The sequence below is a fragment of the Anguilla rostrata genome, chromosome 1 (assembly GCF_018555375.3).
Source record: "Anguilla rostrata isolate EN2019 chromosome 1, ASM1855537v3, whole genome shotgun sequence".
Taxonomy (NCBI): Eukaryota; Metazoa; Chordata; class Actinopteri; order Anguilliformes; family Anguillidae; genus Anguilla; species Anguilla rostrata.
In genome coordinates, this window is record NC_057933.1 from 18,274,540 (window position 1) to 18,294,759 (window position 20,220).

At 53.2% G+C, this 20,220-nt stretch overlaps 1 protein-coding gene across 7 annotated transcripts in view; it reads left to right on the plus strand.

The window, feature by feature from the left end:
- LOC135250612 (signal-induced proliferation-associated 1-like protein 1) overlaps window positions 1-20,220 on the plus strand; it is an 85,826-nt gene that overhangs the window by 47,752 nt on the left and 17,854 nt on the right. For all 7 annotated transcript variants that reach the window (XM_064327151.1, XM_064327133.1, XM_064327155.1 and 4 more), the window contains 7 exons: window positions 4,427-6,120; window positions 6,640-6,770; window positions 9,762-9,950; window positions 10,067-10,241; window positions 12,297-12,400; window positions 13,225-13,382; window positions 16,793-17,372. In XM_064327151.1, the coding sequence (XP_064183221.1) occupies window positions 4,629-6,120; window positions 6,640-6,770; window positions 9,762-9,950; window positions 10,067-10,241; window positions 12,297-12,400; window positions 13,225-13,382; window positions 16,793-17,372 (2,829 nt within the window). In that variant the 5' untranslated portion in view covers window positions 4,427-4,628. The remainder of the gene's footprint in view (window positions 1-4,426; window positions 6,121-6,639; window positions 6,771-9,761; window positions 9,951-10,066; window positions 10,242-12,296; window positions 12,401-13,224; window positions 13,383-16,792; window positions 17,373-20,220) is intronic.

The following is a 20,220-nucleotide window of genomic DNA, read 5'->3' on the forward strand; positions in this document are numbered from 1 at the left end:
TGTAATTCTGTCTCCACCCCCGCACCCCATTCGCACGATCATGTTAGTCTTGGGTACCTGGCAATTGTGCCTGTCCATGACTCATTCCGAGCGTCCTGGACTCCTGGGAAGCTGCGTTTGGAGGCTCATACTAGCAGTACGTCACCCTGTCTTTGTGACAGGTTTGATTAGAAAGCACGCCCCCTTCCTTCCCTTAGAATACGCCCACGACATCACCCGCCGGGCCCCAGCTGAGCTGTGGAATGTTCCACCCTCTCCTCGGGCCAGAGGAAGCAGCTGGGAGGTCAGCTGCCCAGTTACAGGAAGTAAACCCTGTGTTACCATGGAGATGGGCACAGTGCCTTTCATGGCATGCAGTTAAGCACAGATCACAACCTGAGCCACTTGGGCTTACGGGAGGAAACATGAGCATCTCTGCACACTGCTCCCTGGCTTCCTCTCCGGGTGCCTTCAGACCTAGTGATGGACACGCACATGCACACACACACACACACACACACACACACAGAGTCAGACATAATTGCACACACACATACTTGTCCTTCCATGACCCCACCCTCTGACACACACACATGCAGTCAGGCATATAGGCATGTGCAAGTACATCTCTCAACCCCCCTTACAAATACGCATGCACTTGCACACACACACACACACACACACACAGACCCCTCCCCCCGTACGACAGTGCTGGTACCCGCTCTGTTCCCGGTGTCTGGGCACACACAGAACCCATCCTGATTCTGTTCCAGTCCCTTTAGGAGCCTCTCTCCTCCCAGCAGACTTTGGGGCAGAACCACATTCATGTAGCGATAATGCTGTGGATGTATTCTCCGGGCGAGAGCTCTTAAGCTTCCCCGCGCGTCGGGCTGGGCGAGCAGGACGGTTTCAGACGCCACGGATAAGCGCCGGTCGGCCCGCGCGCACAATGCCGGGTCTGCATGCCGACGTTTCCCGTGCGGTGCGCTGTAAGCATTCCTGACCTCCTGTGAAAAGTCCGTGCGCCGCGGCGGACAATGGCAGCCGGACTGGAATAGGCCGCTCGGGCCGCCGCAGTCCGTAAGGATTACTGCCTACAAAGAGCTTTCAGGCGGCCATTAGGGACCGCATTCCAGGGAGACCGCACAATGCTCCCCGCACAAAGGCGTCCCGCTCCTCAGCTTATGCTGTCGTGCGAAAGGTCGGCGACGGAATGCGGCCCTTTCTGTCGCGCGGGGCGGTCTACGCGACCTCCTCGCTGCCGAAAAGGGGGGCGATACAGTTTCAGCTCCCTTTCGTTTCCTCGTTCGCAAATTCAGTCCGGGATTTTAGCGGCCTGCCGGTCGGTTGCCGGGATACGGAACAGAGCGGAGCTTCAGTCCAGTCCAGCCCGCCCATTTTAAGCGGCGCTTCACCTCTGCCCCCGACCCGGCCTGCCCGTTCGTCCCGGGGCTGCCCTATTGCCAGGGCCACCAAAAGACAAATAATCGCCTTTCTTTTGGCGGGAGAACACAGCAGCTCTTCTCTCTGTATCTGTGGGCCTGGAATTCAAAGAAAGTGAAGCTGTGTGCTTCTTCCATCTTCCAGAGAGGCGAGGCCGTGCCTTTTCCTGGCTCAGAAACAGAGCAGGCCGAGTGCTCGCGAGCCACTGAGGTTTAGGGATATTCGCTGTGATTTAAAAAAGAAATGACAGGAAAAACAGTCGGAAGCCAATTCCCGGTCTTTTTGAATGGAACTCATTTCTCGTGATCGCTTGAAGTCGTGCCACTGTTTAGATTGGCAGATCAGATGGGATTTGAAGCACTTAAGGAGATTCTGTGCAGAAGCTTCTGGAAGATCAATCGCTTCTGCTTTAGCCCTTCGGTCTAATATGATAGCGCTGTGTAAGTGATGCGTGGAGGTGGCTGGCGAGTGATTTGCAGCTTGCGTGCGCGCGCCAGGACCCAGATGAGCACCCAGGCTTTTCTTTGCTTTTCTGCCTTTGTCATTTCTGGGACTACGCACACGTTGACCGCACATGTCATATAGGCTGCCTGGGAATTCTGGGATTGATGTGGACTGACCCCCCCCGCTGCATGTGCCCACCTGCCGTGTGCTCAGAGCCTCATCCGATTTCGTCCAGGCCACAGGCCCTCACGCCTCGGCCTCGGAGCTACACGGCTGCCGGCTGATTGGGCCACGTGATCTCCCGTCGTCTGCGGCGTTTTGTGACTCTGTCCACCCTACCGCTCAAACCGGTGTCCTTACGTACCCCTGGCGGTGTGATGCTTAGTGCTAATTCTGCAGTAGCTTCCCTCTTTAAGGGTCCCATCCTGACCCTCCTTTGATTTGGGTCCCGATAGCGCACCTCATCGCGGCGCGGGGGCATTACCGCCACGGTCCCGCTGGCTTGAATTGCGTTTGATGCGGGCTTCAGAGATGCAAGCGCTTTAATATTTGACGTGGCTGTTTTATTCGGCTCCATGGGGTGTTCCTTTAATGGGAGACAGCCTGTGATGTCGGGTTAACCCGGGTGCCCGCTCGACCCGCGGGGTTTGGATGTCGGTCGGCGGCGCGTTCGCTCGCTCGGCTCGGCTCAGCTGGCAGCGATCGCACGGAACGTCGCCGGTTTCTCAGCTTCCGTGTCTCAAGAAGAGCGAAACGCGGCGACGTCTGTGAACGTGCGTCCCCGCCAAACGCAGGGAATGCGCCGAGGAAACATCAAGGACCTCTTCATCTGCCCACCAGCTTTGACTGAGCGTTTGTTCATGTGTGCACAAGCAGTTCGGCTTCGTTCGGTGACTGGTGTCTCAGAATACTGACGAGGGTAGCCAGCGACCTGGGGCATTGTCGTCTGGCCAGGGACTGTGGAGAGACAGACTCCTAGAGACGGTCACGGTTAGAGAAGTGACAGCGCTACAACCTGGAGCCTAACACGTGTGATGGGCACGGTTGTTAACGGGGAAGCCAAAGCCTTCATTTTAAAATGATGTTTTCTCACGCTCGTTACCCTAAACCGATTCTTGAAATCGGCGCATTTCCGTTTTTGAGCGTCAGCTCGGCCGTGTTGTCAGATTGCGTTCGGAGTGTTTGGGTAATTGGGTTTTGCGAAGTTCAGGGCCACGTTTCTAAGTCACCGCTGTGCGCACGTTTTCTTACATGGCGGAGGTTTTCTGCACCTCGGTTGCTTGTGTCCGTTTCCCTGGCGATAGCGGCTGCATTACCTGGAATCAAGCACGTGGGTGGCTTTTTACCCCATCGAATGGTGTTGGGCCCTCCGCTGGGTCAGTGAAGTCGTGCAGACTTGAGTTCCTGTCTGTCTGAGGTACAGCTGAAAAACACCAGGCTCGCTGTTTATAACCGGCACAGATAGCCTAGGAGCACGCCATAGCTTGTGAAAGTGCGGCCAAAAATCTCAGAAATTCAGAGAGAGATGGGGAATATCTCGTTGAGGTCTGCCTCCTAGAAAAAAGACACATTATATTATCTAGAAGTTCGGATGGAAAAGAATTTAATGTTTTATGACCGTCTGCCTCTCCCACGCGGTGCTGTACGGTGAAGCAGAAAGAGGGGTCTCTTGCTTTCAGGTCTGAAAGAAGTTATTTATTAAACTCCAGAATTTCCCAGTGTGGAATCGCATCGCAGATGAGGGAGCCAAACAGTGCAAATTAGAACAGGTTTCCAGCTTGGAGCTGTCCTACTCCAAGGATGCCATACTCGGCTGTGCCAAGAATTTCGTTTCCTGTTTGGAATTCCATGTGCAATGTTTATTGGAGCCTTCAGAGGTGTATGGGCTAGTGTGGAGCAGCGTGGTCCTACGTAAGCTAGTGTGAAGAGTTCTTGTGCTGTATTACCCAGTGTGGAGCAGTGTGGTCCTGTATAGGCTAATGTAAAAAGTTCTGGTGTTGTGTGGCCCTGTGTGGAGCAGAGTATGATGCCTGTTCTCTTGTGACCTGCACTGAAGCTGTTCAGCCAGAAATGGAGTGATGCTGTGCTGTCCAATAGGAGTCAATCCGTCCATGCAGAAAATCTGCCGTTGTTGAATAGTTAGCTGTTCGGAGCGAATAAGTCACTGGGCCTCGGATTTCTACCCCAGGCTGTTCATGCTCAGTTGAGCTTCTTAGGCTGTAAGACAGTAACTATCATTGTTTTTTAAATATTTTTATTTATTTTTATTTTTACTTTGAGGACTAGCTGTAAGAGGATGTTTTATTCAGCAGTGTTCCTTAAATGTTAAGTGTTGCGGTTAAGGGATGACACAGACGAGGTCTGTGAAATATATCTGATCTTGTGTGTTGTGCAGTTTTCTGTAAAGGCAGGCTTTCACAGTGCTTCATTATTTCAGGCCTTTCTGCCTGCTCTGAGTAGCAGGCTGTGCCTGTGCTTCAGTGATAGATAGGGGTTGGTGCTCAGTGATGGTCTAATGCAGCACTGTCTAACTGTCTAACTTTCTCTCCCCTGTCCCCAGGCTCCAGGTGTCCAGGTGAGATGAGAGTGCAGCGGGCGTGTCCGGGTCAGTGAGAGGTCAGACAGCGTCTGGAGGGACAGCATGCAGGCCTGAGTGCCGCGGGAAGCACAGCACGGCGGCCCCGCCCTCGGTCCCCGCGGAGGCGGGCCACGCCCACGCGGCCGGCATGCCCCGCTGCTGATCGCCGCGGCGACGAGGGACCATGACGAGCCTGAAGCGCTCGCAGACCGAGCGCAGCGTCGGGGGGTCGGTCCCGGCCACCGACGAGTTCTACACCCGCCGCCTGCCCAACGGCGGGGCCCCGCCCCCCCGCAGCGAGAGCGCCCACCTGTCCGGCTGCACGCCGGGCGTGCCCAAAATGGGCGTGCGGGCCAGGGTGGCCGACTGGCCCCCCAGGAAGGACAGCGGCGGGGCGGTGTGGCACGTGGCCTTGGACATGGACGCCCCGGGCCCCGCCCCCGGCTCCGCCCCCGGCAACGGGCAGACCAACCTGTCTAACAGACTGGGCCACCTGATGAGCCCGCAGGACTCCAACATGCTGCGCAACATCCACAACACGCTCAAGAGCAAGACGCAGGCCGCCGCCGCCGCCGCCGGCCACGACGGCCGCTTCCTGTCCCCCGACGACCAGCGGGGCTCCTCCCGCCGGGGCCCGCGGCGCATCCGGCAGCGCAGCAACAGCGACATCACCATCAGCGAGCTGGACGCCGGCAGCGACGGCGCGGAGGACTGGGGCTCGCCCGGGGCCAAGTGGTCCCCCGTCCACCGGGAGTACGGCAGCACGTCCTCCATCGACAAGCACGGCCCCTCCGGCGAGAGCTTCTTCGACATGCTCAAAGGTTACCAGGGCGACAAGCCCGACCAGCGCAGCCCTGCCCCCGACAGGCTGGGCGACCTGCTGACCATCAGCCACAAGCAGGCGGGGTTCGACCTGCCGGACGGGCCGGTTGCGGGCCGCCGGGGCAGCCCCTCCGCCCGGCTGAAGGAGCGCGAGAAGCCCCTCAAGAGGCGGTCCAAGTCGGAGACGGGGGGCGACTCCATATTCCGGAAGCTGCGGACGGCGAGGACGGAGGGCGACTCCTCCCGGGCGGGCTCGGACGCGGAGGACGGGCGGTCCGAAGACGGGGGGCCCCCCCCGAAGCCGTGGGCCTGCCAGAAGGGCTTCGCCCACTACGACGTCCAGAGCGTCCTGTTCGACCTGAACGAGGCCGCCCACAGCCGGCAGACCTCGGCCAAGCTGAGGAACACCACCACGGGGGCCTCGGCCGCCGCCGCCGCCTCCGCCTCCTCCTCGCTCTCCTCCACCCACAGCGCCCCCTACAGCTCGCCCTGCGGCAGCCAGGAGGAGCTGAGCGCCAAGGACGGCGTGGGCCTGGACGCCGGCGACGACAAGAGCAACGAGCTGGTGCTCAGCTGCCCCTGCTTCCGCAACGAGGTCGGGGGCGAGGGCGAGCGCAAGATCAGCCTGTCCAAGCTGGGCAGCATCGGCAGCGGGGGCCCCGCCGCGGCGGCGGCGGCGGCCGACGGGAACCCCTTCGAGTCGTCGCTCAGCACCCACTGCACCAACAACGGCGTGGCCGTGCTGGAGGTGCCCAAGGACAGCCAGGGCGTGCACATGGACCGGGGCAAGCGCTACATCGTGGAGCACGTCGACTTGGGCTCCTATTACTACAGGAAGTACTTCTACCTAAGAGGTGAGTCCTTCCCGCCATCGCGGGTGACCAATGAACACGTCTTATTGATGTGAATAAGACTGGAAAAAGGTGTACAAATGTCCTCTATGGCACTTGGGTAGACATTATGAGGGTACTACAGGAAGTACTTGGGTAGAAATTGTAGGTGTTTTAAGTGAACGTTTTGAGCTGTGTTGGTTCTTCATCTGTGAGTACAGATGCATTTTCAGTTCTTTAGAAGTTTGTTTCAGTGTGCAGCAGTTTCCTGCTGTGTAACTGATGTCAGGGTCGGGATATATCAACGTGCTCCAGTATGAACCCGTTTTCAGGTCTGAAACCTGAGACCTGTGGAAAGACCGCAGCCCTGTATTCAAGTCATGGCTGGTAGACCCTCGTCTGTCCATCCCCCGCCCCTTCCCCGTCACTCTGTCCCCGTCTCCCCTGACGATTACTCTGACTCCTGCGCTGGGCGGGGCCGGCGGTCCTGTCAGGCCCCTCCTCCTGACCGAGCGCCTCTCTCTCTCTCTCCCCCGGTCTCAGAGCACTGGAACTACTTTGGGGTGGACGAGACGCTGGGGCCCGTGGCGGTCAGCCTGCGCAGGGAGAAGCTGGAGGACCACAAGGATCACGGGCCACAGTACAACTACCGGGTCATCTTCCGCACCAGCGAGGTGAGGCCGCTCACGGGCAGGGGGGGAGGTGCTTATAACAGGGGTGCCTGATATCGGGGGCCTGTACCACAAAGCAGGATTACTGACTTAGCTGAATGACTGCACTGAGCGAATTCCAGAACCCTCCATAATCTGAAACATGGACTGAAGAAAGGTGAGCTGTTCTGGGTTTTACTCGATGCGGTTATCCTGCAAACTCAGTGATCCTGCTTTATGATACAGGCTTCTGGGGCTGTATCAGTACCGGCCAATAATAACTTGCCGTTATCGGCCCGATGCTGAGGTTATGTCAGAGAGCCCGGCGCGTTTCATGCACCGCTGATGCTGTGAATGAAATGTGGAGAACGGAAACGTCTGTTCATTCCACGACCGCAAGCCGTTTTTATTTAATTTTCTAAAAATAACTTCATACTAAAGTATGCAGAATTGGAATATTCTGTTATACAACAGTTTGTTACTTTTTTCTTTTCATAACTTGTTTGACGTCTGTGTTCACCTCTGTGAAAACTTGCACGAACGCACAAACTTGTTTTCAGTTTGCATTTGTGCTATGATGCTAAACAAGTTGGCACAAGTCCTTTGCTGGCCAGCTTGTGCTGAAAAAATACCTGTTATTGATTTTGGCCCAGAGTGTACATCTTATGTATCACCACTTTACGCTGTTTCTCCTGGAGAAATGCCCCCGCCCCAGAGCCAGAAGAGGTGTCACAAAATGGAGGGGGGGTAGTCGTGTTCTTTCTCTGCACTTAAGGAATCTCTGAACTCGCAGTGGACAGTCGACCCTGTTCAGTGTTGTCTGTAGACATCGGCATCTACATTTCCCCTAGCTACCGTTCGTGAAGAGCGAGCTGAAGGCGGTGTCCGGCTCTGACACCCGCTGCAGTGTTACGTAAGGAACACTGAAGCTCGCGGTTGAACACTGCGGTAATCTCCTGTGTGTCGCACAGGGGCTGGCGTGCAGACTGGCGTGCTCTCGCCTGCTGTCTGAGCTTCGGCTTTCAGTGTGCCGTTTCTCACCCTCTAGCTTGTCGTTATTTGTGTAACCACGTGCGTCCGTTTGCCCGTCCATCTCTGACAGACATGTCTGGAGCAGTAATTGCCAGATTGCCGTAAAATTTTCTGTGCGCAGTCGTGTTCCCTAGAGGAAGAAGCCAACTAACTTTGATGACCCCATGACCTTTCCTCTAGCACCACCATCAGGCCAAACATACCTTAAAAAGTAACAGCAGGATCGCCAAGACATTTGCTGTGCGCATTCGTGTGAGATTTGTTGTGCCTTGATGGAGGTCTGCACTCTGCATTCTTTCTAATTATAAAGGCTATTTTTATTTCATGCTTCATAGTGACATTAATATCACATTAATTACATAAATGTCATTTATGACATGAGTCTCAAACTGGGAAGTTACATAATGCTTTAAGTGCAAGAAAGATGGATTTAGATCCTTGGAGCAGGACTGTGAGAAGCTTTGTGCTTCCTTCCTCACTGTAATTTTGCCAACATTTGAAATCGAGCCAACTGCCCCACACCACCAGTTAAAGGGGAGGAGAACCTGAAAATTCTATGGTAGAATAGAGTGGATTTGTTGGTGTTCTGTCCAAATATGAAACTGAACTATGAATGTTCAAAATGAAACATTTTGCTGTGATACAGAGCCATACAGCATGGTGTGTGTGTGTGTTGTCTTCATAGTTGTGACATTTGCCATTGACTGTTCAAGTGACAACAACATGCAAATGTTCATGAATATAAACTGAATTTTAACAGATGTTTACTGATGTGAATTGAATCCTGCATATCCTACTTATCTAATGTAGTTAACCTTGAGCAAACATATTCATATATAATTGGATATTGGCTAGCTGTACTGTCATACATCAGTGAACTGCAGCTAGCCTTAACATAAGGAGAGATATGCCTGTGGACATACACTTATCTACAGTCTGCAGGAAGCAGGCCTTAATTAACTAAACTGTCACTCCTGCGGTGTTCTGTGTGTTGTAACCATCCTTGACTCATTCAGCCCTGATGCAATCGCCGTGTTTCATGAAAACTTGCATGCAGAATTTACTTGTCTTTAAATGTGCACATGACTGGTGAGGTAAGAGCCAGCTGTTAGGCTTGTGTGTCTCCATCGCCTTAAAAGAATGACACATGCACTTTACAGTTTGTGCCCTGAAGAAGTTGTCATGTGCTCATCACAAATTAATTAACTGCTGTTCAATATTATGCTGAATGTGTTGGGAAGAAAGCTGATTGTTTTAATTCACTTGCTTAATGTGTTATTTATTGCAGATCTTGTTTCTGCATGGATTCTGTTGTCTGTACATTAATTTTGAGGTTAGAGGATGAGGTTAGAGGAGGGAAATGTTTTAGGAAAGAAATGCATTTTAACATGAAATTACAAATATCTAACTTTTAAAAATGACATTTTGTAAGCATTGTAATCTGAACTGAAATTATCCCCGGAGGCAGATTTATATTTATATCTTGCCATCAGATATGATTTAAGACGCCTGGCTGAAGGAGTCTTGGTGTCCAGAGACGGTGAAATGCCACATTCTTACTGCTCTTATCTCCCCTTGGGAAATGGGTGTGGGTGGGGTGGTGCTGCTCTCCCACCCCACCCACAAGGCCCAGTCATTCACCGTAAGAATAAGAGATCACTGCTCTGCCTCCCAGCAACATATGATAGCGGAGTGATTGAGTTCAATCTGAGTTCAGTACACAATGAGCCCACTGTTGTCACATTACATTTGGATAAATCCCCTCTCTTATATTGTGTTTCATTCTCTCTCAGCCGATATGTACCTAATGGTGGCTACAGCACTAGCAGCGAACGTCACTCGCTTAAATTGACGGGGTTGTGCCCCAGTGTTTTTGGTCAGTTAGATGTGGGGGTTGTCCTTTGAGCTGTATCCCCCCAGTGGATGAGTGGAGATTTGGGAGGGTCACTCGGTCCTGTACTAATGGCGCTCTGCCCCTCCCAGCTGACCACGCTGCGGGGCTCCATCCTGGAGGACGGCGTGCCCTCCACCTCCAAGCACGGCACGGCCCGCGGGCTCCCCCTCAAGGAGGTGCTGGAGTACCTGGTGCCCGAGCTCAACGCCCACTGCCTGCGGCTCGCCCTCAACACGCCCAAGGTCACCGAGCAGCTGATGAAGCTGGACGAGCAGGGGGTAGGCCACGCCCGCCGCGGCCCCTCGGCCACACCAGTCACGCTCTCGAGCTCTTTCAGGCAGCGCGGATCCTAAACCCTCCCCCCCATGTGTCTCCCCTCCTCTACTCTCCACAGCTGAGCTTCCAGCTGAAGGTGGGGGTGATGTACTGCCAGGCGGGCCAGAGCAGCGAGGAGGAGATGTACAACAACGAGGCGGCCGGCCCCGCCATGGAGGAGTTCCTGCAGCTGCTGGGCGAGCGCGTGCGCCTGAAGGGCTTCACCAAGTACCGCGCCCAGCTGGACACCAAGAGTGCGTCCCGCCCTCTCTCGAATCACCTAGGAGACGGGCTGGGAGGGCGTGGGGTGGGATTTGCAGCAGGGAAGGGGGCTGAGGTTTTTTTGTGGGGTGGGTGGGAGGGGCAGGGTAGTTTAACTCAGCCCTGTAGCACATGAAATATAGTGGCTCAGTTCCAATCATATCTGTTGTACTCTTCCAAAACGCATATAACTATCCCCTCCTGTGTCCCTCAGGGGTACTTGAATCATGATATCAGTTAAAAGTCCTTGTCTTTATAAATCGCATAAGCTGCTATCTTTCCTTAATTTGCTTCTTCCCCCCCCCCCCCGCCCCGCCGCAGTAATTCTGGCCTCAGGTTTTCTTGGCGTTATGATCATTAGTTCCCGTTAATCTCTGTAATCCTGTAAACGGCTTTACCGAACAGCTGGCCTCAGTCTCGCCCGTTGCCTCTCTCCTGTTCTTTTCCTGTTTCTCTCATTTTCTCACATTCCCTTTTAATCTGTCTCGCCCTTGCTCTGTCTCTCTCTCTCTCGCTGTTTCCCATCCAGTCTCTCTCTGTTTTGTTCTCTCTCTCTCTCTGTTTTTCTCTCTCTCTGTTTTTCTCTCTCTCTCTCTGTTTCTCTCTCTCTCACTCACTCTCTCTCCCTGTTTTTCTCTCTCTGTCTCTGTTTTCTCTCTGTTTTTCTCTCTCTCTCTCACTCTCTCTCTCTGTTTTTCTCTCTCTCTCTCTCTCTGTTTTTCTCTCTCCCTGCCCGCTCCCCGGGGCGTGCGAGGCTCAGTCGCCCACGTCGCGGCTGGCACACACGCTCCACTACGCCCTTTATGGCCGTAACGAGACCAGGAAATGGCTCCCGATCCCAATCACGGGCATAATCACATTTGTCTATTTTTGCAATTTCCCCTCTCTCCCCCCAACCTGAATTTCTCCTAATCCGCTAAATTGCTTAATGTTTTTAAATCAAACTGGCAGAGGCAGTGAAGCACAGTGAGCCTTAACCAGCTGATTAGATTATTCCGGGGGCAGGGTGTTGACTGCTTATAGGACCGCGCAGGGCAGTAATGCTCTGTGTTTGTAGTCCTAATATTAATCTGCAGTGATAAACGGTGCTTCGGAATGGCACTGTGAGTGAGCCTTTTACGCTGTTGTTGTTCAAAAGGGAGTGTAAATTGAATGGATCCCTTTGGGTTAGACCTCATTGTTATGTCTTTGTGAGCTAATTTAATTAGCTGTAATTGCTTTCAGTGCTTTTACTTGTTCTGAGATTTTTTGTGAGAATTTTCTTCGCCTTTTCACTGTGAGGAAAGGCCCCTGGTGCTGTCTCAGAAATGCCTGCCTTGTGTTCTAATCGGTGCGATCCTGAGAAGTTCTGCAGAGCTGGACAGCAGATCGGAATGATTTTTAAAATAACTTTTCATCCCTTTAAATTCTGTAATTTTGACTGCCTGTTCTCAGTTCAAAGTGCATCCCATTAATGCAGCGTCCTCCAAGATTTTGTGTGGTTCTTGCGTAGTTGGGAGCATGCACAGTCAGACCACAGGGCTCAGTTAATTGATCTGCTATCGCCTGGTGTGGCTGACAATGGCCTGCTGATGGCTACATTCTACTGCACAGTACTGCATGGGAGCCCTGACAACAGCCAGCACTGCTGTGTTGAAGACCCCATTCTGGACTGCTGAGCACATCACTGTGCTGTTAGCAAGTTCTTTAACTGGATACACCGCACAAGAGCCTCAAGAGCGGAAGCTTATTAACCAAAACACAGCTTGTGGTGACAGTCTTTAATCATGGCTGACATTTCCTCCCCTCCAGATATGAAAAATTTAAGGAAGTCTGCCACCTGGGCTGTGTGTGAGATGTCGCGATAAAGATTAGAGATAAATGACTGCCTTCAAGGTTTTGCCATGAGAAAGACATCTGTCGATTTGGGCGATGTCATGAGATACCCGAGGGTGGTTGAAATAGGAGCCTCATGCAGCACCTCTAGCCAATGAGAAGTGCACATGCAGAATGCAGCTGCAGTAGAACAATGGGACTTATGGGTAACTTGAGTTGTCCTTGTTTTACAGCGGATTCCACGGGCACCCACTCACTGTACACCACCTACAAGGACTATGAGATCATGTTCCATGTGTCCACCATGCTACCCTACACTCCCAACAACAAACAGCAGGTGAGGCCTCAGTCTTATCGGCCTGCACTGATTACAAAGAGCAGGTAAGGCCTCAGTCTCGTTAGCCTGTTCTCCTGATTACAAACAGCAGGTAAGGCCTCAGTCTTGTCGGCCTGCACTCCTGATTACAAAGAGCAGGTAAGGCCTCAGTCTTATCAGCCTGCACTGATTACAAACAGCAGGTAAGGCCTCAGTCTTGTTAGCCTGTACTCCTGATTACAAACAGCAGGTAAGGCCTCAGTCTTGTTAGCCTGCACTCCTGATTACAAACAGCAGGTAAGGCCTCAGTCTTGTTAGCCTGTTCTCCTGATTACAAACAGCAGGTAAGGCCTCAGTCTTGTTAGCCTGCACTCCTGATTACAAACAGCAGGTAAGGCCTCAGTCTTGTTAGCCTGCACTCCTGATTACAAACAGCAGATAAGGCCTCAGTCTTGTTAGCCTGTTCTGATTACAAACAGCAGGTAAGGCCTCAGTCTTATCGGCCTGCACTGATTACAAACAGCAGGTAAGGCCTCAGTCTCGTTAGCCTGCACTCCTGATTACAAACAGCAGGTAAGGCCTCAGTCTTATCGGCCTGCACTCCTGATTACAAACAGCAGGAGACCTTTAATACTTTACATAAGGGGCAGCAACCCAGAAATTAAGTTATGCAACTGAAATAGCAACTGGATTAAATGACTGAAATTGCTTGCATCCCGCATTTTGAAAACTGATGTTACTCCTGCAGTTCAAGTTAAGCACCAAGATATTGAGCTACTGAACTGGTGTTTGGCTAAAAATTTGTTAGCCTAAACAGGTTTTGACTATGCTTCTGTTTCCTGCAGTTGCTAAGGAAACGGCACATTGGGAACGACATCGTGACCATTGTTTTCCAGGAGCCAGGAGCCCAACCATTCACGCCCAAAAATATTCGCTCACATTTCCAGCACGTCTTCGTCATAGTGCGTGCTCACAGCCCCTGCTCCGACAGCACCTGCTACAGGTGAGTCCCTTCTCACCCGCTCTCCGACTGCTGATGCACACTCCTCTGGACGGTACAGTGGTTTGTTTGATTGTTGAAGATTGGTCAGACCAGGGTCACCCCCCCCCCCCCCCCCCGTCACCATCGTTCGTCTAACCGTTCCCCAAGCCTGCTCTTCGAGCTTGCTAATAACGCGACCGCTGGACGCTTCAGCCTAAATCAGTCACGCGTGCTGCTCCAGCCTCAGCCAATCGCGCGCGCCGTCCCCCTGGCCCCCGGGCGGCGGGGCGACGGAGCGGTCTGAAGCGGTTAGCGCTGCTCGCTTGAAGGATCCTCCCCGGAGCGGAGCGGACGAGGCTTCTTGAGCCGCCGCGCTGCGCTCCTCCCGCTCAGAGCTCGCCAGCGCCTCGTCACGCGGACGCGCTCCGCGCCCCAGCGCTAACGACGCCGCCGTGAGCCGAGTCGCTCGTTCTGAGGGACGCTCCTGGTTTTCCCCGAGCCTGACGGACCGGAAGGGTCGGGAGGAGGAAACGTTCACCCGCCTGCTTTTCCTCTCTCTTCTCAAGTGTTGGAGCTAATGGACGTGCTAATGGACGTGCTAACGGCAGATAAGGCTTTTTCCTTGCTGTTTTGATAGTTCGCTCGGTTGGCTTCCTTGCTGCCCTCGTCAGTGTATTCTGGGGATTGAGAAGTTCGACCAGTGGCGAAATAGGCTTGGGCGTCCATGGGCTCCCGCCAAACGTCTCTCCTTGTCGATGTCCTAGTGTGAACCTAGCGGGCACCGCCTCCCCTCCCTCTCCCAAACCTCAGACGGGATTCTGCTCCTCCGCGTCATTTTCTGGCTGTCCCGCCAATTCGACCCGCGACGCTCCGCCGTCTAATTGCTTTGCCCACTGCGTGAGGAACAGGGCGACAGGGCGCATCTCAGACAGCTGGTAAGGGTTCACTTCGGCATTTAGAACAAGGCTGTGGTTTGTAGGCTGAGTGTGTTTATTGGAGCCTCCCTAAGCTAATGCATGTTTCCCTGTGGTGTTTTGGACCGCGGTTAGCACTAATCGCACGTGGCTTGGTCTCGTAGTCAGTTTGGACTACAAGGTTGTTCTCATTCCTCTTAATTTGAGATTCTCACCTTTTTGGCTAATTGTTTAAATGCAGGACAGTATTTGTGCTCGGTTATTGTTGATAGTGCTGTTCTGAAGTTCTCACTGTAGTCCCTTGCTGAGCATCAGTTCAGATTAATCAGAATGTTAGATGGACCCCTTGGTAGTAATGTTGTTAGTCTCAACCCTAGTTAGAGCTGCTTTCTTTTGCATGATGCATGAAAGGAAATGGAGGATCAACTGCCTCCAAGACCGTTTGGGGGGTGGTTATCCTAGGGGCTGGTGCACTCTTGTTCTCACAAGGGGGTGTATCACCCAAGACAAACAGATTCCAGGCATGTCCAGTTGTCTTACCATTTTCATGGGCTGAAAGTGGGTTTGTCTTGGCAACTAGTGCTCTGAAATCAGCCTACACAATGTATGTTTATTTTTCTCTAACACAGCACAGCCTTTTGTGTCCAAAGAGAGTGGGGCCAGGGTTTTACCAGATTTCTCTTCGTTTTCATAAGACCCTTTATATTTGCCACGCTGAGCATTTTATTAAACGTTCTGGACAGTGTCTATTTTTGAAGGCTTTTCGAAATGCATCTTGGCTGACTTTGCTGCCTGAGCCTTCATTCATTGGAACAGGCAGCTGAATGCAGGGTTCTTTAATTGTGATATGTACACTCTTTGCCGTCTTATCTCTATTTGGCCAACAACATTATACTTGGAAGAAAATCCGGACACTAGCAAGCTGTCAGTTTGTTTATGGGAAATGAGGTGTTGAACAATAGTGGCAGAGACAGAGTTGCAGGTCAGTGTCTAGCTCATGACTAATTGATGGTAATTCTACTCTGGGGTTTATTGTAGTACAATAATTTGGCTTGAATAGGAGGAATATATATGTCACCCAGGGGGAGTTCTGCCTATAGGATGACTTACACCCTTCTTTATGCTGTGAAGTGAAAGGGCTAATGTGGAACAATAGCTGGAGGAAGACTGTATTTAAGACAAAGGTCTGTCTGTTTTCATATCCCAGACCTCATCTTCTTTCTCCTACTCACTCACTCGCTCATTCGCTTACTCACTCATTCACCCACACTGTCTCAGGAAGTTTGCGGCTTTCCGCCTTGTCCAAGAAATGTTATCCGAGTCGTAACTGGAGGCTGCTAGGAGTCAGGAGCGGTCAGGAGCCCACTCCCCCGTAACTACGCCCCCCCCCCCCCTTCCTTCGGGCCCACAGGGGCCCTCCCCACCCCATTCCAGCGATCCTCTGTTCTGGACGGCTTCCCCCGCGTGGGTTCCTCGTGTCTGGGGCGGGGGGTACTTTCCAAACAAACCCAGAGCTCTCCGCTCCTCACTCCAGCGAGCAGCCCGAGTTCCACACATACCAGACAGCGCAGGAAGCTTTACTTGTCCGTTGCGGGAGATGGAAACAAATGAAAGGAAGGGGGTGGGGGTGGGGGTCGGGGTGGGGGTGTGGGTGGAGAGCTCGGCTCTGTCCGTGCTCTCGCACACAGCTGCTGTTAGGGAGGAGCCTCTGTAGAGATGGGAAGCTGTTTGAAGCCGGAGAACAAGATTGTGAACAACTTCGTCCAAACCCTCCCTCGACACCCTCCCTGTGAATAGAGCAGTAACATAGAGTTAGTTATTTTTTAAAACTTTTTTTGTTTTAAGTGATTATTTATTTTATGTGAAAGCATACTGTAACAATTGGAAAAGTTTCCAAGTTGCCCTGAAGTAGTGGCTTTCATTCGTTGCTCTTCTTGGCCAATTAGGTTTTTTCTCATTGTGAGCTTGCCGGTCGTGAAGAAGCTCTCAGACAAACAAAAAAATGCTTTAAAGAGTTATCTGTGAGTTTCAGCCAGCCGACAGCTGAGTGCTCGGTGCGAGCGGCCTTGATCAGTTTGCGAGCGGCGCGTGTGATCAGAGATGAAAGTGGCAGAGCTGGGGAGCTTTGATCCGTGAGCCACCGCAGTGTAGCCCGAGCGAGAGAAACGCGAGGCTGGGGAACAGCGCTCTCCACGCCGTTCAGCAGCACAGATCAACTGCAGTCGTTTGGCACCCCGGCGCGTGCCGTCTTTTGTCTGGAGCTGTTGACTGTGATAACCGAGCTCGGCAGGAGAAAGGGCTGGCGCTGCGGCGAGCCGTCTGCTGACGCTGAAGTTTGACGCCGGCTCGGGAAGCAGTGCTGTGAAAGCACCGTTCAAAAAAGACGTGGCTTTTGAACGCTGCCCTGTAATTTCACCAGACTTCCACAGGGGGGCGTTTAAAGGGGACTGGTCTTTCACTGGCCAGTGCAGCCTCTTGCTCACGTCCCCTGTCCTTGTCCTCTGTCCCCCCCCCCAGCGTGGCCGTCGCTCGTTCCAGGGACGTCCCGTCTTTCGGGCCCCCCATCCCCAAGGGCGTGACCTTCCCCAAGTCCACGGTCTTCCGGGACTTCCTGCTGGCCAAGGTGATCAACGCCGAGAACGCCGCCCACAAGTCGGAGAAGTTCCGCGCCATGGCGACGCGCACGCGCCAGGAGTACCTGCGCGACCTGGCGGAGCGTCACGTGACCAGCACGCCCATCGACCCGTCGGGCAAGTTCCCCTTCATCTCGCTGGCGCACAAGCGCAAGGAGAAGAGCCGGCCCTACGGGGGGGCGGAGCTCCGCAGCCTGGGCGCGGTCACCTGGCCCGTGCACGTGGAGGACCACGGCGCCGGGGCGGAGCTGGAGGGCCTGCTGGCCGTCTCCAACGAGCTCCTGGTGCTCATCGACCGGGAGGCCAAGGCCGTGGTCTTCAACTGCTCCGTCCGCGACGTCATCGGCTGGACCCTGGGCAGCCCCGCCTCCATGAAGATCTTCTACGAGCGCGGCGAGTGCGTCTCCCTGCGCTCCGTCAACAACAACACCGAGGACTTCCGCGACATCGTCAAGCGGCTGGAGGTGAGGGGGCTGCGGGGCTTGGGTAGTTATGGTTACGTGACTGTGATACGAGCGTATCTCACTCCCAGCGGTGTGCACGTTTCCTGATTAACGCACGGGCCGGTGACCTGGCTCCCCCTCCAGTCTTTAATACAATCTTTTAATGATTTAATTAGAGAGAAAGCCAAAAATGATTGTGATGATGTCTTAAAAAATTAAAATGTAAATGGTCCCTGTTGCAAGCTCAGGTGCAATAAACGCATAATGTCAGCGGTACAGATAACAGACAATAAAGTTCAGCACCCGTGGGAAATTTATATATAGAGCCATTTTTTTATTAATTTCAATCACAGAGGTGACCTTTGTGCTGCCTGACATTTTGGTGCAGTCTTTTTCCAAAGGTTTGTATCTCTGAATGAAATTATTTTGAATTTAATGTTTTCCTCAGCGCATTCAATTCTATTCTATATATTCCTCGTTTACATGTCACATTTAAAAAGTTCAGTCTGAAGTAATTACTTAATGAAGTATTTCATTCAGTGGTTAATCCAACAGTATTCATTTATCTTATACATGTGTACAAGCCAGGTCAGATGGGAAACATACGTTAAGTAAATGAAAAGTCATTAAAGTAATAAAAATCCAGTTGGCATTTTCCGTTTCAGTAGCAGCATGCTCACCATCGACGCGTACACACATCTGGTGCGCTCCAGCGGTCGCCATGACGAGCGGAGCTACACCGCAAGGCTGCGATCGCCTTCGCGTGACTCTCTCTGACGACAGATGCGCCTTTGTGCGTCAGCCTCTGACGCCGTCTGTCCTCGAAAAGCATCAGTTAGAGTCACTTTTTCCCGTCTCTCTGTCTGGATGTGGTTGCCTGAAGTAGGGCGCTGCGATAAACGCTCACGCTCCCGTTAAACGCACACGCTCCCGTTAAACGCACACACTCCCGTTAAACGCACACGCTCCCGTTAAACGCACGCGCTCCCGTTAAACGCACACGCTCCCGTTAAACGCACACGCTCCCGTTAAACGCACACTCTCCCGTTAAACGCTCACGCTCCCGTTAAACGCTCACACTCCCGTTAAACGCACACGCTCCCGTTAAACGCACGCGCTCCCGTTAAACGCACACTCCCGTTAAACGCTCACGCTCCCGTTAAACGCTCACGCTCCCGTTAAACGCACACGCTCCCGTTAAACGCACACGCTCCTGTTAAACGCACACTCTCCCGTTAAACGCTCACGCTCCCGTTAAACGCACGCGCTCCCGTTAAACGCACACGCTCCCGTTAAACGCACACGCTCCCGTTAAACGCACACGCTCCCGTTAAACGCACACTCCCGTTAAACGCTCCCGCTCCCGTTAAACGCACACGCTCCCGTTAAACGCACACGCTCCCGTTAAACGCACACGCTCCCGTTAAACGCTCACGCTCCCGTTAAACGCACACGCTCCCGTTAAACGCACACGCTCCCGTTAAACGCACACGCTCCCGTTAAACGCACACTCCCGTTAAACGCTCCCGCTCCCGTTAAACGCACACGCTCCCGTTAAACGCTCACGCTCCCGTTAAACGCTCACGCTCCCGTTAAACACACACGCTCCCGTTAAACACACACACTCCCGTTAAACGCACACGCTCCCGTTAAACGCTCACGCTCCCGTTAAACACACACACTCCCGTTAAACGCTCACGCTCCCGTTAAACGCTCACGCTCCCGTTAAACACACACACTCCCGTTAAACACACACGCTCCCGTTAAACGCACACGCTCCCGTTAAACGCTCACGCTCCCGTTAAACGCTCACACTCCCGTTAAACACACACACTCCCGTTAAACACACACGCTCCCGTTAAACGCTCACGCTCCCATTAAACGGACACGCTCCCGTTAAACGCACATGCTCCCGTTAAACGCTCACACTCCCGTTAAACGCTCACACTCCCGTTAAACGCTCACGCTCCCGTTAAACGCTCACACTCCCGTTAAACACACACACTCCCGTTAAACACACACGCTCCCGTTAAACGCTCACGCTCCCATTAAACGGACACGCTCCCGTTAAACGCACATGCTCCCGTTAAACGCTCACGCTCCCGTTAAACGCTCACGCTCCCGTTAAACACACACGCTCCCGTTAAACACACACACTCCCGTTAAACGCACGCGCTCCCGTTAAACGCTCACGCTCCCGTTAAACGCACACGCTCCCGTTAAACGCACACGCTCCCGTTAAACGCACACGCTCCCGTTAAACGCACACGCTCCCGTTAAACGCACACGCTCCCGTTAAACGCACACGCTCCCGTTAAACGCTCACGCTCCCGTTAAACTCACACGCTCCCGTTAAACGCACACTCTCCCGTTAAACTCACACGCTCCCGTTAAACGCACACGCTCCCGTTAAACACTCACACTCCCGTTAAACACACTCTCCCGTTAAACGCTCACGCTCCCGTTAAACGCACACGCTCCCGTTAAACGCACACGCTCCCCTTAAACGCTCACACTCCCGTTAAACACACTCTCCCGTTAAACGCTCACGCTCCCGTTAAACGCACACGCTCCCGTTAAACGCTCACGCTCCCGTTAAACGCACGCGCTCCCGTTAAACGCTCACGCTCCCGTTAAACGCACGCGCTCCCGTTAAACGCACACACTCCCGTTAAACGCACACGCTCCCGTTAAACGCACACGCTCCCGTTAAACGCTCACGCTCCCGTTAAACGCTCACGCTCCCGTTAAACGCTCACGCTCCCGTTAAACGCTCACACTCCCGTTAAACGCACACGCTCCCGTTAAACGCACACGCTCCCGTTAAACGCACACGCTCCCGTTAAACGCTCACGCTCCCGTTAAACGC